This window comes from Manis pentadactyla, chromosome 6, assembly GCF_030020395.1.
Source record: "Manis pentadactyla isolate mManPen7 chromosome 6, mManPen7.hap1, whole genome shotgun sequence".
NCBI classification, from domain to species: domain Eukaryota; kingdom Metazoa; phylum Chordata; class Mammalia; order Pholidota; family Manidae; genus Manis; species Manis pentadactyla.
In genome coordinates this window covers 6,281,669-6,308,774 of record NC_080024.1, presented here as the reverse complement: position 1 = coordinate 6,308,774, position 27,106 = coordinate 6,281,669, and the positions used below count along the sequence as shown (strand labels likewise).

Genomic DNA, 27,106 nt, shown 5'->3' with positions numbered 1-27,106 from the left:
TAGAAAACACCGGAGGGATGTGGCCACGTCTCAGTGCGGGGCTGGGCTGTGCCGTCGGGGAAGGTGGGTGGCCGTGGGTGGTGCTCCTCCTGTCCCTGCTCTTGGTCCCCCAGGGGGCACGAGGTCTCCTTACGGAAGTCCCTCAGGTAACACCCACCTTGCCCCACCTTCCTCGTTTGGATGGTTTCCAGGTGTTAGCAAGGCGGGAGAGGAAGGGGGCCCTTGTGCCCCAAGCTGCCCCTTGGTGCTGTCTGGTCAGCAGTGTGCCCTCTGCCACCGTGGCTGGCACCTGCCGGCTGGGGCGCCGACCTTGTCCCCCGCGACCTGCACCTGCCGGCTGGGGCGCCGACCTTGCCCCCCTGCGTCTTGCACCTGCCGGCTGGGGCGCCAACCTTGCCCCCCGCGTCCTGCACCTGCCAGCTGGGGCGCCAACCTTGCCCCCCGCGTCCTGCACCTGCTGGCTGGGGCGCTGAAGTTGCCCCTGGAGGCTGATGGCTGAGACGCAGGGGTTGCTCTCAGCCCCAATGTCCCTGGTGCCATCACCTCACCCCTGGTGGCTTCAGTCCCTTCCGCTCTGGTCTGTGCCACAGGCTCCTGGCTGTGTCTACACTACATGACCCAGGGTGGCTGGGCTATTGGGCCATGGGGCGGGGGGCCTGTGCAGGGGAAACAGTTCTGACCGCCTCCCCCGCCCCCTTCCCCGCTCACCGCCCCGCAGGCTGCATGGAATGGACGGCTCCCCTTCGCCACTCCACTGCGGCAGCGCCTGCGGATGGACTCGGCCACAGCAGGTTGTAGATACAACTTTTGTTGGCTGCTTGCCAAATGCAAGTTCAGGTTTCTCCTGAAGGAAATAAGCTTGCGTGACTACTAACTTGTGTGGACCCTGTCTTTAAAATATTTGTATTTTGTTCACTGTGTACTTCCCTGCACTTTAATTTCTAAAAATATTGTATTGAAAATGGATCTTGATCACTGAGTGTTTGGGTGCCTGTATGTCTTGTGCTCACGGCCTCACCTCGCCCCAGTTCTGGCCCTGTGTTATGTAACCTAAGTCGCAGTGTTAGAAGCTCAAATCCTGGCATTCGTGGGAGCCACTGCTAGACGCTTTTAAACGTCAGTTCTCCACGCCCCGAGAAGCCCCGCACCGCCTGGGGGAAGCAGTGTGACCACATTCTCCAGGGCCTCTGCAGCAGACCTGGGTGACGTGACGCGGTTCTGGCCAAAGACGTGTATTAACTGAGACTCCCGGAGTGTTTCCTTAAACTCGCAGGACTGTGCCTTTCTCATTCCTGCCGCGGGCCTGGAGCCACTGCGGCCCGGCCACCTGCGCAGGGTTCAGTCACCAGCCAGGGAAGAGTCCTGGCTGAAACAGTCTGCAAGCGGCGATGACAGCGCCACCAGGCGAGAGGCTGCTCCCCTGGGGCGGGGCGGGGCGGGGCCGGCGGGAACTGGGGCAGCTGGAGGGCCAAGGGACATGGCGTCTGTGTGGACCACTCTCGCCGCTCCACTGCCCTCCGTGAAGTGCGGGGAACTTCCCCGGGCAAGCTCACTCGCAGTACACTTGGGACGCTCCAGACAGCGCGTGCCTGTGGCCAGAGCGGAGGAACTGCCTGTGCTCTGGTCCGGGCGGGGTGAGGGGGCCGCACAGTTAGGTCTGGCCCAGAGGGAAGCCCACCCCTCTGGAGCTGGACTTTTGGATTCTTGGGGACTCCCGTGTGCCCCTCTGCCGGAAAAATGTCACAGGTGAACGCATGTTTTGTGCGAGGTGGTTCACCGCCGCTGCCGGTCCCATTTCCCCACAAGGAAAGAGAAGCAGACACTTCCAATTTCTTCCAATACAATTTTTCCCATGAGTGTGAATCTTTAAAAAACCAAAGCACACTTTGGTTATTTCTAAAACCATTTTAGATTGCTGACACTGTGCGGGCGGTGCCCCCTCAGCATCTGAAGCCCCCGGGGGAAGGCCAAGGGGACGCGAAGCAGTGCACACCAGAGAACACGGGACTACAGCTCTGACGGTTTATTTCTTCCTTAACAGACTCTTACAGCTCTCTCCCTGGAGCCCCATGGCACCCCTGAATTAGTGGACGGAGGGAAGGCAGGAGGCCTATGAGCAGAGACCCTCCCGAGGGCCGCAGGGCCCCACGAGGCACCCGCTGTCTTGTAGCGCCACCGAGGCCTTTGGCATCTCACAAAAGCTTTCCAGTGTTTACACCAACACTTTATGACCTGAAAACGAAAGGACGGGGCACACAGCAAGGCGTGTCAGCTACAGGACAGGGACACAGGGGAGGAGCCGCGCGGACGGGCTGAGCGTCCCGCCAGTCAGCGCCACGCTCACGGTTTGGGGCTCAGAGCAAGTGGGGGGCAGCTGTGAGGACGTCGGAGCCGCCATGTGAGCGTCCTGAGACGGACTTAGTGTTTCCGAGCCTGAGAGCAGGCACCACCGTCCAACTTCCCAGAGCACAACTGCTTCACAATGACACGAACACCTCATTTGGGACCCGACAGACAGACACACAGAAGAGACTCAAGTTTCTAAGGGAGGTGCGGATGTGCAGGAGGGAGGCAGAGCAAGGGGGAGAGGCGTGGGGCCACTCGGACAGGCTCGTCCGCACCTGCGCCTTCTTTCCCTCCTAACACTTGAGTGCTGTTTCACCATCAGTGGGAAAAGAAAGGGCTTGTGAGGAATTGTGCGGAATTAAGATGGTAGCCGTATTAGCCAGCGTCTCATCTGAGGTAAGAAAGTGAAGGATTTATTCTCTCTTCTCAGGAACCCTGCCTTCAGCTAGGTTAGAGTCTGAGAAAGTGAACTAGCGTCCTAACCAGCTGGTTCGCTGACACAGACGCTGTATTGTCTTTAGTGCCGATTCAGTCTTTGAAATCCGACAGAGCCACGCTGAGCTAGAGAAGACCTTTACTCCACATTTCCTTTTCCTCTTGTTTTAGGCAAGGCTACTCTCAACTGTCAACAAAGCTGCGCCAGGCCTGTCTGCCATGACTCGGCCTCCCCGCCAGGCTTCCAGATGAGGGGCTCTGGTGTCTGCAGACAGCAGCACCAGCTAGAACGTTCTGGACGCCCCCACCTCCCCACAAGTCAGGTGACACCTTAGAGGTGCTGAGCAGCCACCGACAGCCACACCAGGGCTCCCCCATTGAGCAGCAGATGCTAACTTAGAGGATGCCCCGTCTGCATCACCCTTCTGGAAAGAGAGCTAACACCTTGGTTTCAGTTCTAACTCAGACGGAGGCGAGATGTGCTGTGCAGGGCACGGCCCGTTCCGTCACAGCAGAAGCCCAGCCAGTCCACCAGTGTGAGATGGGCTGTCAGACCCTCATCCGGTGCAGATACCAAAAGTCATGTGAACAATGCAAGAGCAGAGAATGGACGTGTGCATTTTAACTGGCAGATTTGTCAGAGGTTAGCAATGTGCCACTTGTCTATGCCTGCAGTTAATGCAAAACAAGTAAATCTTATAAAAACAGGCTGGGGTCAAATGTGGGCAAAATCTGATTGGCACCTGCCAGATGCCTGCAGGTCTGTGCAAGCCCCAGGGGGACCTGCTGTGAAGCCGAGTGATAACGTGCATCTGCCTGGCCTGAGAGGAAAATGGCCCTCTGCTCGTGAGGAAGCCGAGGATTTGGAGTCCATTGGCAGGAAACCCAACAGACCTGCTCTCATGGAACCACGGCGCGCACTGCAGCAGGAGCGCAGAGCCCCTGCACCCACTGGCCACCTGGCCCCACCAGGCCCCGGGACGTCAGCTGCTTCGGTACGGGCACCGCCTTGGGAGCCCTGCGCACAGCGACGTCAGCGGCTGCCCACACTATCTGAAACTCCGGACATGGATGGAAAGAGAGGCTTCTGGCCCACGAGGCCGGGCAGGTGTGTCCGCACTGGGGAGGACGTCGCTGCTCTGCGCACGAAGGGCTTCTCGGCTGTGGGAGACACAGAGGCTGCCGCTGACCTGCAGCCCGGACACTGGGCCTCATCAGGTCGAGGGTTTGCAGGGACTCCAATATTGACTCCAACTTTTAGGAGCAGGCGAGAACGGGTCTCAGGGACGTGCATTTGCAATTTTGACAGATATTTCTAAACTGCCTGGCCAGAGGACCTCTGTCTACGGCCAGCAACCCACGTACAGGATAGTGGGTGCCCACAGTGGGTCGGAGTAGGGGTCCTCTCCAATTTGCTAGGTGTAGCTGTCTACGGCAGTCACCTTCCCTTTATCTTTTGAATCAAAGTATAATATTCATAGAAGCACCAACTGTAAATACTGAGCTCCATGAATCGCTCTAAGTGCACATGGGTGACACACACAGGGCATGTCTTGCTCGCTGCTGTCACACTATGCCTGACACACTGCTAACGAGACACGGAGGGGTGGGAGGGGAGGAAGAGGTGGTGAGCAGGGGCCACTGAGGCAGGTGAGTTACAGCAGAGGCTCCCGTGGCAACTCAAGAACAGGAAACCCACCACGCCCGAAGCTCTGACAGGGGGGCAGGCCAAGCCGTCAGGAAACCGGCAGTGAGGCCGACCCCGGCACCCCCGCTGTGGCCTGCTTGGGGCGGCAACCTGGGCCCCGGCAGCGAGAGGTCCCGGCACGCGGAGTTCAAGTACTGGTGTGAGCGGAACGTTGCCGCGGACCCCGACAGGTCTGTGACCCGGGGCAGGGAGCGGGTCCACTGGGGAGGCGACTCGCGCAGAGCTGCAGAGGGGGTCGCAGCCTGCAGGCGAGGGCGGGGTTGGGGTGCCGGGCAGTGAGGTGACAACCCCCGAGGGCACGGGGGCAGCAGGAGGCGTGGCGGACGGCGTGCAGGGCGCGAGCCAGAGCGCACGTTCTCAGGTGACTGAGACCCGAGGTGCCGGCAGGGGAGAAGACGCAGGAAATGGGGCAGGTGGTGGGCGCCGGGAGAGGGAGGGCGGAGGGGCCGAGTGCCCGGGAGGGCCGGGGGCCCCTCACAGCGGGTCCTGCCGCCACGCCCCCCACCGCCCTGGCCCGCCAGCGTCCTAACCCCGATCGGGGCCTTCGGCCGCGAGCTGCCCACGGGGGTCGAGTGGAACCTGCCTCGAGGTGAAAATCCCGACAGTACCTTTTCTTTTTGCTCAGAGCGAGCTGTTTCTGCTTTTCTTTCCCAATGTCGTCTCTGGCTGTACTGAAATCATCATCCTCTTCAACCAGGAGATTCTGCATTTCAAGATAATTAACGAGCGGTTTTCAACATCTTTAGCTTACATTTAAGAGAGGCGTAAAAAACTACCCGAATTGACAAAAGGGGGCGTCCAGAGCTAAGGAAGCCAGAGGCGAAGCCCGCCGAGGGCAGGGGGCTGAGAAGGGAACGCAGGCTCGGCTCCGGGGCCTTCACCCCGACTCCCGGCGCCCCGAGCCAAGGCCCCGGCACGCCCACCCCGCGGGGTCAGGCCCTCACGCGGCTCCACAGCCACGCTGGGCACCCGGGGAGGCCCGCGCTCACTCCTGGGCGCTCCCAGAGCTTCCCGAACACGGGACGCTCAGCAGCCCTCCTGGCGGCCGCCGCCTCCTTCCCAGGACGTTTCTTGTGGACATTGTTTACCATGAATACTGGCTGCTCCCCTTGGCCACCCACAAGCATGTCTCTCAGTTAACAAGCCAAAATGTTAACCTCAAGAGAACACTAACTAGGAAGGGAAACGTCCGGCAGAACATGACAGCTCTGAGCTTGCTGGGGCTGCTGGTGAGGATGGCCCGGCTGCCTGGTCACATTCCTAGTGAGAAAACCCTGGCGACTACGGCATTAACGGCAGAACTGCAGGAGGGGGCTGCTGCTGCTCCCAGGGGAGAGAACGTGTAGCAAATACCGTGTCCACCCTGGGAAGGGTGCATGACAAACAGGGAAATTGTGCACTGTGCCTTCCCGATCTGTGAGGCCTTGGGAGCAGAGGGCATGGAGATCACAGGCAGGCAGCCGGAGCAGGGGTGCAGCAGTGAGGCCGGGGGTCGAGGTCCCCTGGCCATGTGCCCAGCCGGCGTGTGCCCTCACCTTAACCACACCTACTTCCCAGGATTGTCATGAGGGAAAACTGAGGTAAGTGGGTGCGTGGCTGGCGCCTGGCATGTAACAGAATGCTCAGTGACAATGGGCTCCTAACAGTATTGACCTTGCACCGTATTTGCCTGCCTATTTTTCGAGGAAGAAACACACCGTTTGTCCACTCCGCACTGGCGCTGAGCACCCTGCTGCCCGGTTGTCGCACCTCGCCCGCCCCACGGGGTCCGCGTGCCCCTCCGCAGCTCTCGGCCTTCTACCTGGTTCCACGCTGTTATGCTCACTCTGCGCCTTAACGTTTGGATGTCTGTTCACGTTGGCGTATGCAGCCCTGGCTCGACACCTGAATGTTCTGTCTACACCGAGTCAATAACCTCGTATTTTTTCTATCCTGAGGGTCATTTAAGCTTTTTCCAGTTTACACTATTAAAAACAGTGCCTCCATGTACATTTTTGTACGTCTCCTCCAGTAGAATCGCTGTGTGTACCGTACAGGCGTCTCGTTTTGTAATACCGCCAAACCGCCCTCCGCGGCAGCAACGCCAGCGCGCGCCCCCTGCTGGTGTGCGCTGCGCTCTCAGAATTGCTGGGTGTTAATCGTTTTTTTCCCATTTCTGCTCTATTAGCTTATCATTCTGTAGCTTACGTGCAGAAGTACTTTCATACTCTGGATGCTAATCCTGGTTAATTACAGGGTTGCATAGATCCTTCTCCTTTGCGTGGCTTGTCTTTCCACTTTTCCTGGTTTCCCTTGATGAACAAATGTTTTCACTTTTAAGGTAGTCAGTTTATCTGACTTGTTCTCTATGGTTTTGGCTTTTGTTTCTTATTTAAAGACTCCTTCTCATTCTAAGTCAGAGATTTCCTTACATGTGTTTTTCTAAAGGTTGAAATCACTGCTTTTCACATTTAAGTCTTCACACTGACTGAACTATATGGGTGAGGTAAGGGGGATACAGATTGTATGGGGCCTGAAGCTTACATAAACTTAGGGACCTACTTTATAAAAATGAAATAAAAGTTCCTACACAGATAACCAATTCTGCCAGCACCATATTGAATGATTTATTTTTAATGTCACCTAAATACCTGGTGTCCTTATTGTGTGACTGTGTTGGGCTCTGTCCCATCCTGCTTGTCTGCCCCGCCCCAAAGCTACACTGTCAACCACAGCTGGATACTTGGGAAGGTAAGTCCTCTCACCTTTTTGTTCTTTAATATAATCTGTATGGCTGTGTAGCTAATTAAAACTTTAACACTGCTCAGTATTTTTGTAATGGTCTCCAGAAAGATCTTTAAAATCTTTTTGCTGGATGCAGTCCTAGTTACCTTATAGTTTTATGTATATTGATCTTGTAACCTCTGGACCTCTCTTCATAGGGCTAATGGTTTATCTATACAGTCCCTTGAATCTCCTTTGTAGGAAAACTGCACATAAAAGCAATTCTCTCTTTTCCTTTTAGAATTTCTCTTACTTATTTTTCTTGCGGGTGGTGGGCCGTGCTGTTGGGTACAAGGTTAAGAAGCAGGGATTCAAGGAATGCTTGCTCTTCAACATACTACTGACTAAGAATCAATCATTTTAATCCATGTAGTATTAAAAATCCAGTGTTCACTCGTAGTTTAAAAAGAACTCAGAGCCACCTAGTAGGAGACAACTCTAAGCTAATACAGGTATCTACCGAAAACCTATAGCATCTCACAAAAGCATTTTCATTCAAGTCAGACCTAAAATTAAGGTTTTGGTATGGAGGTTCTACTGGTCTCATAAAATGAGGTGTCTGGCTTTTCCTCTTTATTTTCCATTCTCTGAAACACTTTATATAAGTGCCTTGAAGATCTGATAAAACTTCTCTGTTTGGTGTTTTGTCAAATTTGCTGTTCTATAACTTACCTTAATACCAATAGTATCTCCATCTTTCAAGTAGTAAGGTGCCCCCTGCAAATTATCTTGCTTTTTCTTTTTTTTCCTCTTGGTAAGTTGCTGGTTCTATAGAAAAAGCAAGCATGTTGAATTAAGGCAACTCAACTTAAAATTCTTAATTCCTATCTGTGAACATTGTAGTTAACTATTTCACTAAGGCCCAATTTCTCTGAGGAAGACCCACAACCTTACCCAGCGAGATATTGGAAGCCACTCAAACTTCTCAGGGAAATATTTGGCAATTTCAATCCTCTCCACGGGAAGAGAATAGAAATCGGCCACACGCTGCCTCAGGGAGCTGGCAGTCCAGCCCCGGGTGGTGTCCCACACGAAGTCGAGGGACGGGGCGTATGCCCTCTTGCCAGGGAGGCGCATCTGTGTCCTCAGCAGCACGTCCTGGGGCCTGAGAACAATTGAGTGTCAGATTTAAAACAAACAAAATGAGGCTGTGCTGGGTGAAGCTCCCCCTCTGAGTCTCTTGGCTTTGTAAGGACAGATCTTCCCTAAACCCTGAAAGCCAGTGGTAAACCATCTTCTCTGCTTGGGTGTCCTTCAGTCCTGACCTGGACTGGAGGTGAAGCTCCCAGCCTCAGCCCACAGCAGAGCCCTTGGGGAGGCAGTGGTTGCGCCGCCGTGAGGCAAGCCGGGGGGGTCAGGTTCCCAACCAGTGACTCCCTGGGATGTGCTGATTTCAGAAGCACGAGTCGGCAGAAAAAAGCTGTTTCAGGTGATGAAAATCGGAGTTGCTGTGCGGTAGCCGAGGGGACAGAGCCGCGGAGCGCAAGGAGATGCTGCAAGGGACGAGCATGAGCAAGAGGCCTTGGAGGGAGAGAAAACCTCAGAACGGCGGGAGGAAAAGTTAGATGTGCGGAGATTAGGACAGGAAATGACAACTACAGATAAGAATCGGAGGCAGAGAGGGGAGAAGGCCCATCTCCCTGTGATATTGGTGTTTTTACCAAAAGAAAGGGTGGCAGAGTGGAAGAGCAGGAGCAACTGGAGGGAAGAGCACAGGGTGAGCGCAGGCCTGGCGAGCCAGGGTCGGGCGGCCGGTCAGTGAGCCGAGTGCTGGTGCCCAGGACTGCCGGGGTGACCAGCACGGTCTTCAGACTGGGAAACTACTCCTGGTAATACAATTTGTATTATGAATATGTTTGTATAAAAAAACATGGAATTAAATGAAGGTTAGACACGGTTGAAGGAGTGCTCCACAGTAATTCTACAACAGGTTGAAAAGAATGATACTTCATATCAGGTAAAGAAATGTTATAGAAAATTTTTGTATAGTGAAAAAGGAACAGGAAAGCTTAATTATTGATTAAAGAACCACCTACAGTTATCTATAATTGATTACTGGCTATGACACAGGGACTGTTCTAGGTACTGGGGACTAGCAGTGACCAAAAAACAAAGTACTTGTTCTTGCAAAGCTTACACTCTAGTATTGGGAGACAGATAATAATTCGATCAGTATGTAATACATCAGGTGGAACAGCATCAGGCACAAAGTGATGGCTACCATTACAAATCAGTGTGACGAAAGATGACCCAAACGCACTGACAGGGTCTGAGCATCTTGTTTACACTTTGGGTTCAATATGCATTTAGGACTTCCTGGAAAATTAATTCTGTTTTTTAAGGTAAAAAGAATTCCAAGCCCTAGATACCAGACATATAAACACTTTTCTAGAACATAATCTGTTTTAAGTTGCCAGACTACTTAGAAGCAGTGAAAAAAATACTAAGTTGTTAAATTTTTAAAGAAACTATCCACAATAAGACATGTACATGTAATTTTCTATTAGTAGAACATCTTACCCCAAGTGTTCTTCTCTCTGAAGGGGCTCTAAGCAGATCTCAGTTCTCCTTCCCAGTTTATATTCCCTGATGATAAATAAAATAATATTGAGTAACATAAGCAAAAGATTATACTGTATAAGAACACTGAACATTTAAGAGACACCTATGAATAATTATACACTAACAAATTGGACAACCTAAAGAAATGGATAAATTCCTAGAAACATAGAATCTCCTAAGACTGAACCATGAAGAAACAGAAAATGTGAACAGAGTAATTACTAGTAAGAAGAATTAATCAGTAATCAAAGACCTCCTAACAAAGAAAATTCCAGAACCAGACGGTTTCACTGGTGAATTCTACCAAACCTTTAAAGGAGAATTAATGCCAATCCTTTTCAAACTCTTCTAAAAAAATAAGAGGGAAGAATTCCAAAATTATTTTATGAGCTGCATTTCCTTGATAGCAAAACCAAGCAAGGATACTATAAGAAAATTACAGACCTATATCCCTTATAAACACAGATGTAAAAATTCTCAACAAAATATTAGAAAACAGAATTCAACAGTACATTAAAAGGATCACACACTATGATCAAGTAGGCTTTATTCCAGGGATGCAAGAGTAGATTAATATCCACAAATCAATAAATGTGATGTGCCACATTAATGAATGTACATAACAAAATGAAGGATAAAAATCCTGTGATTAATCTCAATAGATGCAGAAAAATAATTTGACAACATTTAGTATCCTTTCATGATCAAAACTCTCAATAAACTGGGTAGACAGTAAACATAACCCAACATAATGGCCACATGTGACAAGCACACAGCTGACATCATACTCAGTGGTGAAAGATTGCAAGCTTTTCCTCTAACAACAGAAACAAGACAAGGGTGCCGACATGTGCCACTTTTATTCAAACAGTAGTGGAAGTCCTGGCCAGAGAAGTTAGGCAGGAAAAGGAGATGAAAAAGCATCCCAATTACAAAGGAAAAAGTAAAACTGTCCATTTGCAGATGACATAATATATAAAGAACACTCTAAATACCAAAAATCATTAGGACTAATAGGTGAGTTCAGTAAAGTCACAGGATACAAAATCAATGTACAAAAAAATTAGCTGTGTTTCAAACATTAACAATGAACCATCAGAAAGAGAAATTAGGAAAACTTTAGTCCCATTATATAATGGCATCAGAAAGAATAAAATACTTGGGAACAAATTTAACCAAGGAGGGGGGAAAATCTGGGCATCGATGAAAAGAAACTGAAGATGACAAAATAAATGGGAAGATATTCCACTTTCATGGACTGGAAGAATATTGTTAAAATGCCCATACCACCCAAAGTGATCTGAAGATTTAATGCAATCCCAACAAAATTTCAGTGGCATTTTTCAGAAATACAAAAATACAAAAACCAATCCTAAAATTCAAGATGGAACTACAAAAGACCCTGAAGAGCTGACAGAGTTTTGAGAAAGAACAAAGCTGGATGCATCACCCTTCCTAATTTCGAACTATATTACAGACTATAATAATCAAAACAGTATGGTAATGGCATAAAAACAGACCACAGATCAATGGAACGGAAACAAACCCATGCGCTTACGGCCCGTTAATTCACAACAAAGGAGCCAAAAACAACGGGGAAAGGAGAGTCGTCAACAAAGGAGCCTGACCTTGCACCATACTCAAAATGGATTAAAGACTTGAATTTAAGACCCGAAACCACAAAACTCCTAGAAGAAAACACAGGAGAGTAAGTTTCTTGACTCTGGTCTTTTTTTTGGATTTGACACCAAAAGGAAAGGCAACAAAAGCAAAACGAAACAAGTGAAACTACATCAAACTAAAACGCTTCTGCCCAGCACGGGGCACCAACAGCATGAGGAAGGCATCTATTTACAGACCATGTCCCTGTTAAGGGGTTGATACCCAAAATACATTGGGAGTTCATACAACTTAATAGCCAAAAAACAATGAAGAGTTTTAAAAAAAAATGGCCAGAGGAACTCAATAGACATCTTTCCAAAGAAGACATACAGATGGCCAAGTACTGAGAAGACGCTCAACATCACCAATCATGAGGGAAATACAAATGAAAACCACACGGGGTATCACTCCCACTGGCTAGAAAGGCCATCACCAAAAAGACAAAAGAGTTGGAGAAGACGTGGAGAAAAGGGAACCCTTGTGCGTAGCTGGTGGGAAGGTGAAGCGCTGCAGCCACTATGGAAAACGGTATGGATGTGCCTCAGAAAATTAAGAATAGAAATACCATGGGATCCAGCAACCCACTCCTAGATATATATGCAAAAGAAATGGAAACAGGATCTCAACCAGATATCTGTGCACTCATGTTCATAGCAGCATTATTCACAACAGCCAAGACACAGAAACAACCTGAGTGTCCACCGACAGATGAATGCATGATGACATGGTGCATACACATACACTGTAGTATTATTCAGCCATGGGAAAGGACATCCTATAGTTTGTGACAACATGGGTGCACCTCGAGGGCACTGTGCTAAGTGAAATAAGTGAGATGGAGAGAGACAAAACACTGTATGATACCACTTATATGCAGAATCTGAACAAGCCAAGCTCGAATACAGCGGGGGTTTCCAGGGGCTGGAGGTGGGGGAAAGGGGAGATGTTGGCCAAAAGGTACATACTTCCAGCTCTAAAATGAACAAGTTCTGCGGATCTAATGTACAGCACAGTGATTATAGTTAATAATGCTGTACTACAGATTTCAAAGTTGCTAAGAGTAGATTTTAAATGTTCTTAACCACAAAAAAGAAATGGCAATTACGTGATTCGATGCCGGGGCTGGGGTGGGGGTGGGGGCGGGGCAGCTAATGATATGGAGGCAATCACTCTGCAACATATAAGTGTATCAAATGAACATGTTATACACCTTAAACTTATAAAATGTTACATCACAATATATCTCAATAAAGCTTGAAAAACACTCAAAATTTTGTTCACAGTATCTAGAGCACAGTAAAAATGCTACAAAACGAAGCTACATTTCTATGTAATATGGAAAACTGAAGTTGTCCCAGTGTATATGATTAAAAGCACCACCCAAGTGACAAACGTGGGCTTGCCAGGAACAGGCGTTCTGGTGCTGCCTGACCTCTCCACTGGCACCCCACCCGCCCCCCATGTCAGCCGTGCAGCGTGGCGCTCCAGGAGTAACCACCTGAGTTGCTGCAGGTCAGTCCGTAAAAGCCTGCTGAGGCGCTGACCTTCCACTGTCCATGCTCTGAGGAAGCCTGGGGATGGGGTGCCGGGCTCCGAGAAGGAGGGCAAGGTCATGGCCTAGAAAAGAAACAGCACACCTCTAATGGTCTGACAAAGCACTCTTAACAATACACTGCTCTCGGGAAAAGTGAGGCACTACATGATGACCTCTGAGGGAGAGTATCTCGAGTAATGATAAAATCTATTTTAAAAAATCACAGGAATCTCTCTTAAATGAAATTACTCCCCAGTCATTTTTGTATTTCTCTCTACTGAAAACAACTTGAGAGATAAGTGAACTTTCTATTTCTAAATTTTTAATCCTTATGTTTTAGGAAGTGAAACTTGAGAATTAATTTCTATGTGTTTATAACTCACAAGCAGAGGCCACTCTGATAAAAGCAAGGGATTCATCAACTTTCCTTAGTGCTAATGTAGTTCTTCAATGATGTTTGCTCTGCTGATGAAATGACTTCTATTTGAAAATCTTTGGCTCCAACTGCTAGGCCTAAACTTCTGTAGTAATTCTGAAGGGTAGATAACTATTTATATATTTAGGCTTCGAATATGAAATGGTTGACTTTTTTAACATCTAAAAACAGCAATTTTGTTTCAATCCAACATAAGACAAAAAAGTGTCTTCCTTATAGTTCTCATGAGAATAAGATAATTTTCTTTTTTTGAGGAAGGTTAGTTCATATGTTTGAGGATCCACAGGAAAAGTCAAGTCAATGACTGATGTTCACCTCAGTCCAACAACACTAAGATGCTAAACATTTTGTTGTACTCATTCCAGTCTCATTGGACAAAACACTTTTCTCTAGGTAGGTTAAAGCCTAAAAAAACAATACAGTATCTAGTTTAATTTCCTAACATATAGTTGATATTCTGACCTGGGAAACTGATAACACATCTTTTACTAACAACATTCAATACATGGATTACAATGATATACAAAAACAATGTAAATAAAGGGGTAAAGTGAATGCTTTACAAATGTTTCAATAAATCATGTTTCCCTACAAAATCAAAACGAACATAAGCTGCAAGTTACTGAGGAAATAGTCAAATGAAAGCACGGCATGCCTGTCAGAGTGGGGATACATGAAAGCCACAGGGAGACTGGCAGAACAAATACCAGGGAGCTCTCCGAGCCACAGGCACGTGTGGCCTGATGGGTACTTACCACTGAACATGGCATATAACACATGCCATATCAGAACGACTGTAATTGAGGGAAAAGGAAATAGAAGAATATATTAATATCTCACTGGAATAAGCCAGATCACCACTAAGGTGCGCTGCAGGAGGAAGTCTGACCTGAGATTTCAGCTCCACCAAGGTGGCATCTTCTGAGATTTCAACGTCTCCCAAGTAGTGGAGGGCAGCTTCGGTGTGCACGTCACCCGGAGCACCTGAGGGAACAAGAGCTCGGTGTCCAAAAGGAGCTTTAAATGTATATGCTTCTGAAATACGTTTCATGTTTCTGAAATACATGCCATGTTTTGATATCATATGTAGGTTTAGTACAGTTCCAGTCAGGAAACACGGAACCTGCCTTCCTCAATTAGCCCCCTTAGCACTGGAGAGGCGAGGAGCGCTGCCCGGCTCACGGCAGCCAGGGGGCAGGCTACTGGCACAGTACCATGACTTTCTCCCCGTAATGGGTTGGACGAATTTTATAGTCATGCTGTCCGTCTAGAATGTTCTTTTCCACATTCTCTCCTTCCTCAAAGACGACTCTGCTGGGAAGATGCTCGGCCCTTATTGTTAATGATGCCTTCCCGTTTCTTTCTCGCGTAACACTTATCCCAACGTGTTACTCTTCTATTTGTTCTCATGTGTGTCTTTGTTTTCTCCTGTCTCCTCAAAATAATATGAGAGGGCAGGCCGTCTATCTGTGTGTCTCTCCAATGCCTGGAGTGGTGGGTGCCACACAGCAAATGCCCAATAAATGTTTACTGACTGAAAGGATCCTTAGACAGTTGGAAGGCCTTTCTACGTTTGTTTAAAAAAGGGGGAAACAAAATGCTCTTTCATTTGAACCTCTGGATATAAAAGTTGGTAACTAAATTTAAAATTCAGAATAATTTCATTTTTGCTTTAGTTAATTGTCTTTATTTCTGGGCATCCTGCTAATACATAATAAGAAATTAGACTCTAAGTAAGCTAAATGAAAAAGCTCTTCCCATGAGTGATTCTTGTGTTCTTAAGACACTAACAAGATAGTACTACACAAAAGACTCTTAGATAACCCTTGGCAATGAAAAATATTTCCTATATGTTGTGTTACAGAAAGACTATCAAAAAATGAACTTTTTTCCTTTACTTTCATGGAGAAACACACTGTTTGTATCCAATAGCATAATTATCATTCTATAACCAGAGCATTTTAAGAATTAGTTAACATGTCTAATACAACCCAAACAAAAACAACTGAATGCCAATTTCATAGCTAACCCACAACGAAGTTATGAGGTTGCTCTATACAAACAGTTCTACTTCAAAGAGTAACGAGGTAAGAGTTTGATTCATTTATGTACTCATTTCAGTACTGAAGTTTAAAAGACAAAAAGAAATGTATAATACTTCAAGGCACTAGAAAAGCTAAATCATTAAGTATGATAAAAGGAAATAATATATAGTTGATCCTACTATAAATATATTCTCTACAGTTACCAAGGAGATTAATATGTGTTTTATAGTGAAGCAGAAATCCACTTTTTACGATGCAATTCAGATTCACTGCTGGTGCCTCTTGCTTTCCACAGTGTGTGTGAATTTGTGGAAAAGCAACTTAGAGTCAAACAATAAGCTTATGCTCTGAGTTTCTTCTCAGAAGGCCCTGAGATGAGACGGAAAGTCCCTGAAGTAGCTCCTGGGGCTCCAGTGGCTGGGACAGAGCGAGCAGGCAGGGGACAGGGAGGGGACTCCAGCCCTGGCTCTCTGCCCCTGGGGCTGAGTGAAGTCGCTCTGAGTGAGTTAGGCCTCAATATCCTAGCTAGGATAATAAATGAGGCCACTATTCATACTGCCAGGAGGATCTTGAGAGATGATTTATAAGAATCCCTTTAAAAATCTTTATATACTGATGTAACAATAAAGATGAAAACAGATGGTACTTGACAGAGGTTACAAAGCACTCATAAAAATAGGACGGTGTTATTATTATGGAATGAATAATGGAATAAATAAGTTTTGATTTTCAACCTTACATATCTCAGTTGCCTGTCAGAGCAGAAGTGGTCAGTTTACCTTTCTTTACGGCAGGTTGGCTGTTGCATTTCTGCCTTGTTCTCACCTTGGCTGGTGGCTCTCCAGACCCCACCTTGAGAAGGGGTGCAGTTCACCCGGTCCTGATGACTCTCTCCGTGACTCACTCCCCGAGGCTGGTACCACCAGACGGGCACCTCCAGGAAACCCTGAGGAATGGGCATTTCTAACTGCTGTGATGCACACAGACGAAGTGAGCTTCCACCTCCACAGAGAGAAACAGCTTCATAACAGAGAAGCTTCCTGAATGTATTTCTTTTCCTTTTAGATGTAGTAACTGTCACATCTTACACTTGTTTATTATTTTTACAATCAAAAGTTTAAAAATCATAAAATCAGTCTTTGAGATAACCAGGACTAAGTGTTCTTTGTGAGAAATATCTTAGTAGCTAGAATAAAAGTATAAACAAAATAAAGTATTTGACAGAACAAACTTGTATTTTCAGGCATTGTAAGAGCACCACTGGCATCATGCATCAATTACAAGCCATTTTCATGTATTCAGATTCCTAAAGATTTTATAAAGAAGCAACTGTCTATTGACCTAAGCTGGGCTCCTGTATGCAAACTGCATGAAATAAATCCATTTCCTTAAACACATCCTGTCATTTCAGTGTTACTTACCTGCTTCTTCTCGACCCCTTTCTTTTTCAGAGTTAGTAAAAAACTTTAATAGATTAAGGAATAAAAGATATTGTTACAGTGATAATTTGCAACAACAGAAGACAAGAATATGAAAATAACCAAGTAAAATATTTTTCAAGAATGCATATTAAAATGAAAATATTTTTCTATTTATCAAACGGGTGAACATTAATATTCAACCTCCATTCAATTAAAAAATATAAATCAGAAAAAACAAAAATTCCTTTCTTTAACCTATCAGACCATCAAAAACTAGTAAGTCTAAGAGTATTCTAAATTGGTGAAAATACAGGTAAACTTAAATGCTTGTAAACTGGTGGCAGGAGTATAAAATAAACTGCTGCAAAAATTTTAGAGAGTAATTTGGCGCTCTCAAAATTTTAAATGTCCAAGCCCTTTGAACCATCCATTCCATGGCTAGAAATTTACATTCTGATAAACTAGCCCATGCATACAAATAAAGCCACAGATGCATGGATATTCGCTGCACACTGTTTATGGTAGCAAAAACCACGAACCAACCTCAAGGTCTGCTTCCTTGATGGTAGGCCACAACTTTTAACACACCTATTTCAGTTCTAGGAATTTATCCTATAGATGTATTACACATGCAAAATGGCACATATGATAGTTTTTTGCAATGTTATTTGTATAAACAAAAGATTGAAAATAATCTAAATCTTTCAAAAGAGGCTGATTACATAAATTATGGTACCTCCACATAATAACCATCAAATAGAATGAGACAGTGTATATGTACTGATATATATACAGAGATTAAGTATTAATGAAAAAGCTAGGTACAGAATAGGTTGTCTAGCATATAACCTTTTGTGTAAATAAATAAAAAGAAAGAGTATGTATAGATATGCTACAAATATACACATCTGTGTGCATGTAAGAATATACCTCTGGAAGGGTATAGAGAAACCTGGCCTGTGGAGGGAGGGCAGGAGTGAGTGGCTGGAGGCAGGAAGGAGAGGAGGAGTATTTATTCTTCCTGGCCCACCTTTTTATACACTTTGAATTTTGTATCATGAGTATTACCAATCCAAAAATTGACTTTAAAGAGCATGGTATAGAATATGAAGTCATGAGAAAGAATAAGGTGGGTCTGTATGTGCTGATATGAGGAGATCCTCAAGATATATTAAGTGAATAAAAACAAGAGGCATAAAACAATGTAAAGAATATGATCCCCTTTATATAAATTTAAAAAGGGTATACAAATATTTACACTTAGAATACAAACTGTATTTTTTTGTGGCTTTTTCTGAGAAAGATATGGGAGAAACTTTACATTTTAAGGCTAATCATAAAATGGTTATCTGAGTGCTAGAAGTTTCATAATTACATCATGTTCACATTAAAAAACATAACTAATAGACAATGGTTTTAAAAAGTGGTAATATGCACTGTTTATGAAAAAGCAATGACCAGCCCTCTCATACTGTGGATCGGACTGTAAATTCAGTTCAACTGGGAAAACAACTTAGCAATATATATATCATCATGTCTTTAAAAAGTTCATACCTTTTGATTTGTTAATTCCATCTTTACAATTACCTTAAGAAGGATTCATATTCAAGAACTATTTAACTATTTATAAGAACAAAAAGTTTAAAACAAGCTAAGTTTCTAACAATGGGATTACAGTGAATCAAACTGGTAAGACAAACACTAGATATAATGACTATTTTTGGATTTTTATGGTCAGGTGATAATTAAATATAAAAAGCCAGAAATAAAATCACATATGCAACTGATTTTATAGGAAGGAAATATATAAAGATGTAAAACACTGTAGTTGTCTGATTGTTGGGACTGGGTAAGTTTTCTAGTCTCTCTAAATTTTCTCACAATGAGAATATATCATCTTGATAATCAGAAAACAGTAACTGTTATTTAATAACAAAATGTCAATTCAGAAGTAAAATCTTACCAGTGGACGAAGTTTTCCTTCAATTAAAAGCAAAGTATCTCCAGAACATATCATAAGCTCTTTCAGGGTTGCATCCTGGGAATACAGACATTTTTTGTCACTTATGACTTACGAGAGGAACAAACAGACCTTTGAATTTTTTCAAACCCTATGCCTCTATTACCCTTTCCAGAAATAAATAAATGAATGATAAAGCAGATATTGAAGAAATAAAAGTTAAGACTACAAGGTATAATTTGGGGGTATGAACTCTGTTAGAGGAAAGGGCGAGGGGTGAGATGACAAATGAGACTGATTTACAAAAGATGAAATTCTACTTCAGTCTAAAAGCATGGGTTACATTTTGAAAGCTAGAGGAAGCAAGAGAAGGAATTTCTCATGAAAAGAGCAACAGGCCAAAGTTAAGGTTAAATCAAGGATAAGTATGTTGTTTGGGGGAAGAGCGAAGAAACTAGACTGATTAGAGTGAGAAGTATCAGTTGGAGAGGAACCAGAAAGAGAACTGGGTTGGAGAGGTGACTACGCATTGGGGAAAAAGGCTCAAAGCAGGGGACCAGCAGTAGGAATGACCAGGAAGGAGTGTAACAGCTGACGGGCCTTTGGCGGCTGAGAACAAATAGGAAGGATGGCAAGGTAAGTACGGTAAGCCCCATTTCAGGCTGAAAGATCACACGGGAAAGACAGACAGCAAATCTAGGCAGAGGAACCAGTTTTGAGATAATGAGTTTGCTCTAGGATGAAATGTTTGATAGCAATTTGGGAATAGAGAAGAAAATGCAGAAACCATGTGACTAGATAATAATCTGTTGACATCCAACTGTATGTCCTGAAGATTCCATGAGGTCCACTTCTTACTCTGGGCAATTAAATTCCTGGCCATGTTTCAAGAGGGGCCTCTCTATATTGATTTCCTGACTGCTGTACAGAAAGAGTATTCCAGTGGAAGAGCCCAGTACACCTGCTTAAATCAATCTTCTGTTAATATTCAATGCCACTGTCTATTCCTGAACAGAAGGAAGGCAGATATAGACTGGAAAAGGGTGGCTGACCACAAGTATCTAAGCTTTCTAAGAAAGCTTCATTTTGGGTCTAGTTCTAAGGTCATGGGTTTGGACTGGGAGGTTTATACTAACTGGATCAACAATAAGATTAAACAGATTCCAACTATTCTGTGACAAATTGTTCTTAAGGCTACATTAAGAGTTTGGCTGGGTCTAGAGATGTAGTTTGGATCAGAGCCTAAGTGACTGGTTGGTAAGATGCATTCTGCCATCAATTAACTTACAGAAAAACTCTGAGATTAAAATATTTAGGACTCAAAATTCACAGTGTGTCTTCAGATACTTTCATTAGTTCAAATGTCTTTTGTTCTCTGAGCTTCTCTGCATCCTAATGCAAAGCTACCACTGTAGGGACATAGTAGGTCAAAAGAGGACTTCACACAGATATTAGCGATGCTCCCACTAGCTGAGACTTTCCCTCTGATTCTACCAAAAAACTACAGGAAGGAAGACCTGTAGTGAAGGTAGACCTATGTATACAGATTTTTTATATCCTAAAAAATATTAAAGCTTTCTCTAGAATTTACTCACATAAGTGATGGATATCCTGTATGTAAACACAAAATAAACAATAATTTTTAAGAACGAAATGTATGGAAATAATCATACTTCTTCACATAAAGCCTCCCCCGCTTCATAGCACCAATCCATTTTTCGTAAATGCCATGTGTCGCCTAGAAGGAATCAAAATCAGGATGAAAAAAATTCAGGATATGTTTAAAGAGTTTATCAGTAATGACCCTTCTGGATAAGTGAATATTAAATGGGATTTGATCTAATAATTATTAACTCAATTTTAAAGTAAATTATCTCTTCCAGAGCATGAAAAACATTGTTGTTCCCCCAATTTGGTTTGGTTAATTAGCTCTCTGTTCTCCAAGAACTGTATGCTTCCAAATAAAAATAACACTTGTTACTATTATAGGATATTTAATATTGATTTCTATTATTTACATGTACACACATACATGTACATTATGCACTAGTATAGATATATACATATACATGTATATATAGGTATAGAATCCCTTCTAAAATTATGAGGCTGAGTTTTATTTCACTGTCTTGGCTGAAAGTACATGCTAACATCACTCAGCAATGTACTACATTTGACATGTACTACAAAACTGTTGCTAGACAACTGGCAATTAATCTAACAAAAAACAGTATTTTTGGAATAGCATTTTAATGACGTTGGTATAAAGAAACATTTATAAATGTTAAATAACCTTTCATTAGATTTCTGTTTTTCAGCATGCTTGCTACACTGATGAAAGTGAAGAGGATTGGTTTTTGAGGAGAGGGAGATGAATGGAGCAAAAGCTGGGAATCCTGGTCATTAAAAAATACAGCAGATAGGCAGTCCGCGCCTCCAGCCCCAAAGGGGGCTGTGGCCAGTGGGACAAACATAGATCTCATATTCACCCTGCACAGGCCATGGGTTTTGAATCCCCATAATAGTGTTCTTTGTAGACTCTATTTTGCCATTACTTCTAGTTTTAAATACAGGAAGAGTTGTATTAATAGTTACCTTAATCTTTGTATGGTTAAAAAAAAAATACCAGTAAGTTAAAAGTGAGCATCATTACTTCATAGCACAGCACGGTGGAAAGAACTCAGGTTCTGAAATCAGAGACTTAGCTACTTGGTGTACAGCTCTAGGTAAGCATTTAACAATTCTTAGCCTCTCTGAAATGGAGAGGGGCGATGATCACTGCATGAGAGGACACTGTCCAGATGACACGAGACCCTGTAAGCCCCTCGGAGACTGTCCTGTAGCCGGAGCACGTTAACTTCCCTTCCAGAGGGCAGCCCCAGGCTTCCACTGTGATGAAGTCCGAGGACGGCAGACCGCTCTGATGACAGCGGTGTGATGCCTCACCACGCTCACTGAAATGATTCCACCCAGGGAGCTACTTCAGGTATCTTGGATTTATTTTTTCCATTCATATTACATTCTCTAATCTATATCACAAAAATACTGGCATGAAATTCTGAATCAATGAGGCAAAAAAAAAAGAGTGAAAGGCCTGAGTACTTCGAGAGGGTACAGATCTTAACTACCTCTTAACTAGCCTACCTTTGGGGTAAGCTAACCTAGTCTTCTGCAACTAGTTTTCTTTTATAGCTTGTAAATAAGAACCAGGAGAACTCATATACATATAGAAATGTAAATTGTAACTGACAACCCAAGAGAAAAAAAAGTTTGAAAGTTTCCATTAGGCTTATAGATAATTTACTGTAAGTAAAATGTGTGGCTAAGATTGTATCATCATCATCTGTAACCTACCTGGTAAGCCAGATTTCTCCAGCATTATCTTTAAACACTGTAAAAGAAAAAAGAAAGCTAATTAATTTTCTGTTTCAGAGTTACAGTATTGTGAGGCCCACCCCCGGGCCTATTTAAGTCTGATTATATTTAATAATCCTCAAAGAGATAAAGATCTACGTAGTTAAGAGATGTGGCCAACTCAGGAGAGAAAAAAAGCAGTCTGCTGTTTGCAATCAGGCCTTAGTTCAAAGTTTTGTTCATCTGCTTCCAGATCTGCAGTATAACTCTCTTCTTATGAAGACTAACTGTATTTTTGACCAGATGTGATTTATTAAGCATATTTCACAGACATACATTAAACTCTGAATCCTATAAAAAGAGACTAGCCTTCATTTAGCACCCAAGAAACACAACTGGCCATATACGAACTCCCAGGGAGAGAGCCATGTGAGCTCCAATCCTGTGGCGCAGTGCAATCAATGGGATGTGATTTACAGAAGTTCACATAACAAAAATAATAATTAGGAACTCCCAACTTCTTGAGGGAAAAACATTCTTGAACCTACGGCAGAAGAATTAATAAAAACTGACTGTACTATGCTAGAGCAGAAGGGAGCAAGAAAAAGATGTCACTGCGGTACTGCTTGGGGTGAGAGAAAAATGGCAGACAATCAAAACACCCCTTTAGCAGGGGAACATCTAAATAAACTAGGAGAGGTCTTAGAAAGATTAAGAGGGTAAAATAGATTTACATGTACTAGTCTTAAAAGTGAAACAAAGTCCTGGTATAATACATACAGCAGGACCCTGTTTATGATTTAAAAGAAACCACACAAACAAGTCAAGCTCTTCATTCCTAAGTACGTATATGTATCTCCACGTGTCGGTGTATGTATGCCAAAGGCTGGGAGGGCACTCTGCTGATGCGGGTAAGATTACATCATCTGGAGATAAAAGTGACTTCTGGGGAAGGGACTTGAGTAGGGTGGTAACCAAGGGGGATTTTTACCCCTCGCTGAAGTTTAAAAGATAAGAATAAATCCAGGATTACTTGCATGATTAAAAATAAAAGACTAAAAAATGATGACAATGAGAATATATTAAAACATAGGGAATGAATCAAAAGCTGTATTCAAAGAAAACTGGTCTTAAAGCCTTCCATTATTTAAGAAAAACAATTGAGAATTCAACTTAACTGTGTTCTAGAAAGAGGAAACAGCCAGTGTAAAGGCCTTGTTCAAGGACCCGCACGGAGGCCAATGTGACTGATGAGAGTGAGCAGAAGAGGAAGAGCAGTGGGAGGTGCACCGCACCCCAAGATACTGGAGGCCAGATCGGAGCCCCGCGAGGCCACTCGGGAACTCCGGGAACACGAGGAGGCTTGTGAGTACAGGGACCAATGAGGACTTACGCGTCAGTGGGCACTCAGCTTCTCCCTAAGAGCAGACACCGGGAGGGGTCTGGAAGGAAGGCGATCAGTTAGGAAGCTGCTGGAATAATCCAGGTGAGAGATGACTGGGGTGGCAGCAGTGGAGGGGAGACGCGCTCAGATCATCGGGGAACTCTGGTGGTAGAATCCAAAGGATGTCCTGAGACACGATGTGAGGGAAGAAGGAAAAGAACCAAGGATGACCCCGGGGTCTCTGGCCTGGGCAAGCAGAGAAACCACCATCCACTGAAAAGGAAAATATGAGTCAAGTATGTCTGAGAGAGATCAGGCCTTTGGTTGTGGATGTGTTATAATCTGGGATGACTATCAGACAACCAAGCAGCAGCTAGCTATACAAGCCTGAATTTCTGGGGTGAGGCCCAGTCTAAGATTGAGCACGAAGATGCTCATAAGGTGGAGAGAAGAGAAAAGAGAAAACGGGGGGAGAGGCCCGTGGTGGAAGGAAAACCTGAAGAGCTGTGTTCTTCTGGAAATAAGTGACAAAAATCTAAGTTTGTCAAATGTTGCTGAGAGCAGGTAAGACGAAGACGAGGGCGCAGTGGACACGGCAGCGTGGAGGCCACGTGCGGCCTGGATCAGAGCTGCGTCTGAGAGCGGCGGGGAACAGGTCTGCAGTGAATCCAAAGGAGAACATAAAGATACACACTTCTCTATTTGGAAAAGTTTTGTGATTTCCTTTTTTTGAGAGGAAAAAGCACTAAAATTAAAAGGCAAATGAAAAATTGGGAAAATATTAACAGCGTGTAATGATAGGTAAAAAAATTTTTTTAAATGTTTTACTACAGAAAATTTCAAACACATGCAGAGGATAGTAAAATGAGCCCTCAAGTATCCATCACCCAATCTTCAATCACTGCCAGAGCCAATCTTGTTTGTCAATAGTCCAACCCATCCACTTTCCCATCATGCCCCCCTAAATTCTTATGAAGCACGTTTGATATATCATTTCATTTATTAATATTTAGTATTCACTTCTTATAGAGGAAGAGTCTTTTTAAAAACATAACCCTAAAAGAATCAACATCTAAGAAACTAAAGAATTCCTTAATAACAAATATCCAGTCAATATTCATATTTGTCTACTTAAACTATTACTAAAGTTCTTTGAATAAGGGCCCCCTGAAGTCTGTAACATTGCCCCTGCTTACCATTTTGCCTGTCTCTTTTAACCTATAAGCTGCCTCACCCTGCAACTTATTTCTTAAGAGTTTCCACTTGGGCCTGAGCTGACTGCAGGCCTGTGGTGCATTAACACAGCCACGTCCCTGTACTCCTTTATAAACCAGTGCTCAGACCTGTTGGCTTGGTCAGACTCAGGTCCACTTGTTTGTTTGTTTGTTTGTTTTTGGCAAGATGAGCATGCATACTGTTTTGAATTTCTACAATGACTACGTGTGACTCTTTTTGGCTTATTAGCACTCTTTCAGAATCACTGCCTAGATCTATGAATTCATCAGAACTTGAGAAAGTTGATAGCCTAAAATTTTGTCTTCATTTTATTTATTAGCTGGGATACATCTATTAAAAAAGACCTTCTCATTACCTACTTGGTTATTCTGTGGTATTGTCTGCAGAAGAAAAATGGGGTAAATCCCTGATTTTTGTTCCTTATGGTTCCCTAACACCCAGTATAGGTAACCAATGCATATGGTATTTTTAGGGTCACTATGAACCCATGGGTTTTATGCATGTGTACCAATCAGTTCTCATTATTATTCCCACTAAGGTTCAAACGGTCTCATCTGACCAGTGAGAGCCTCTTCATGTTGGCTCCTGAGACTCTCTGCTGAACCTGGCAGTCTTTGCTAGCTTCACTGTTTCTGTTACAAGGTTGTTCCAGGCTTATCTTACACTTTCCTGACCTAGAATCAGGACCAGTTTTTACCCCACGAAGCCCTGGTAGGAAATGGTATTTAGCAACAACAGTCTGGGTGCTGGGGTGCTTGCTACTGATAGGTTGATCATTGATTTTAAGCTCTTTCAGGGGACAGAGCTAGAATAATATTTTTTTAAAGACAAAATATATCAAGTTCATTCTGACTCATCTAACTCAAATTCAGGAGTACAGGTTTTATCTAACTACTCAATTTTACTTGTCTCTCTTTTCCAACATGGCAAGTCCCAGTTCTCAATTACATCAACGTAATTATTCATTTGCTTTCTCTCACACAGACACATCCTGTGTATATATGATTATGTATGTATATAAAGTGAAATACCAGAAGGAAATATGCCAAAATGTTAATATTAGTGGTATAAGGGATAGTAAGGGGTTTAACTTTCTCTTTAACTCCATTTATATATATCCCGAATTTCTACAATCAACAAGTATTACTGAAAATCAGAAAAAAATATATCTTATTTTAAAGATTCTAGTTGGTTCATTAATTTTCAAGTTCCCAAAACTAGTGTTTCAGTGAATGTATATAATTCTTTAAGGTATATTCTGTAAACCCTACCTTTAGAACCTCAAAATTGTAACATAGCTTGGCACTGCCTCCCACAGACCGCTCCTCCCCCATAAAAATAAAAATGCTTACCTCTTTCACAGATATTGTTTCTTCTACTATAATCTCCATCTCTGTCCCAGGCTGAACATCACTTCCCACAGCAAAAAACAGGAACAGCTAAAACCAAGACAGAAGTATGAATGCAATTTAATCTGAATTTGAAGATTCTATAAATGTATTATTTGCTTCCAAAAAAGAAAAGCCAATGGTCCATGAACTTTTAATAAAAACCTCAAATTAAGTAAAAGCAAGACAACATTGGGTAATTTAATGTTACAATTTAAACAAAAATCTCAACAACCTAGAAATGTAACATGCTTCACCACCCATGTTATTCTAATAATCTCTTCTCATGGTTATTTATTCTACTATGACCTCCATCTCTTTTTTGGTCATTCCTCAAAGGGATGTGCAATTTTTTACACTGAAAGCATTAACTGTGTTTTCCTCTGAGTCTTTGGTTGTGATTTCATTTTCTTTCCAGATATTCCATATATGGTAACTCCCAAGACCCACAGGAAAAACATAAATCTGATCTCTATCAATGCAGTTCCTTCTAGCCCTACTTTTCCTTTCTAATTCAGCCTCACCTGCCATGTTCTTCCTCCTATCAGCTTGTTGTGTGCCACTGTTCGCTAAAGCTCAGAGGCAGAACGAATTAAAGGGGAGGTGGCTAGGAGACTAATGCAGTAGACCTGGGAACCCTGGGATCCTGACGGGAGTCCAGTACACCGTGACACAGAGTCCTAAGAGGAAGGAGAGCGTTAGGACTCCTGGACTCTAATAAAAGTTTATTAAATAGATAGAGCTTCTGGCAAAGGTTGACCTGATGGTATTTTAGGATAGCATTATGACTTCTGGACTCCAATAAAAATTTATTAAATAGGTAGGGCTTCTGGCAAAGGTCAACCTGATGGCATTTGATACAGAAAGTGAAT

The 27,106-nt window shown here is 43.9% G+C and overlaps 1 protein-coding gene across 11 annotated transcripts in view; it reads right to left on the bottom strand.

The window, feature by feature from the left end:
- Positions 1 to 27,106, bottom strand: part of USP40 (ubiquitin specific peptidase 40) — a 72,637-nt gene that overhangs the window by 1,614 nt on the left and 43,917 nt on the right. For 6 of the 11 annotated variants that reach the window (XM_036911504.2, XM_036911540.2, XM_036911523.2 and 3 more), the window contains 12 exons: positions 26,199 to 26,285; positions 22,227 to 22,263; positions 20,546 to 20,610; positions 18,876 to 18,950; positions 16,317 to 16,437; positions 14,336 to 14,430; positions 12,975 to 13,093; positions 9,773 to 9,838; positions 8,147 to 8,357; positions 7,925 to 8,020; positions 5,098 to 5,192; positions 2,009 to 3,942 (listed from right to left, as the gene is read on the bottom strand). In XM_036911504.2, the coding sequence (XP_036767399.2) occupies positions 3,831 to 3,942; positions 5,098 to 5,192; positions 7,925 to 8,020; positions 8,147 to 8,357; positions 9,773 to 9,838; positions 12,975 to 13,093; positions 14,336 to 14,430; positions 16,317 to 16,437; positions 18,876 to 18,950; positions 20,546 to 20,610; positions 22,227 to 22,263; positions 26,199 to 26,285 (1,179 nt within the window). In that variant the 3' untranslated portion in view covers positions 2,009 to 3,830. Of the gene's footprint in view, positions 1 to 2,008; positions 3,943 to 5,097; positions 5,193 to 7,924; positions 8,021 to 8,146; positions 8,358 to 9,772; positions 9,839 to 12,973; positions 13,094 to 14,201; positions 14,241 to 14,335; positions 14,431 to 16,270; positions 16,438 to 18,875; positions 18,951 to 20,545; positions 20,611 to 22,226; positions 22,264 to 26,198; positions 26,286 to 27,106 lie in introns of those variants that run through there. The other 5 variants (XM_036911531.2, XM_057503405.1, XR_008998129.1 and 2 more) reach the window with 5 other exon arrangements.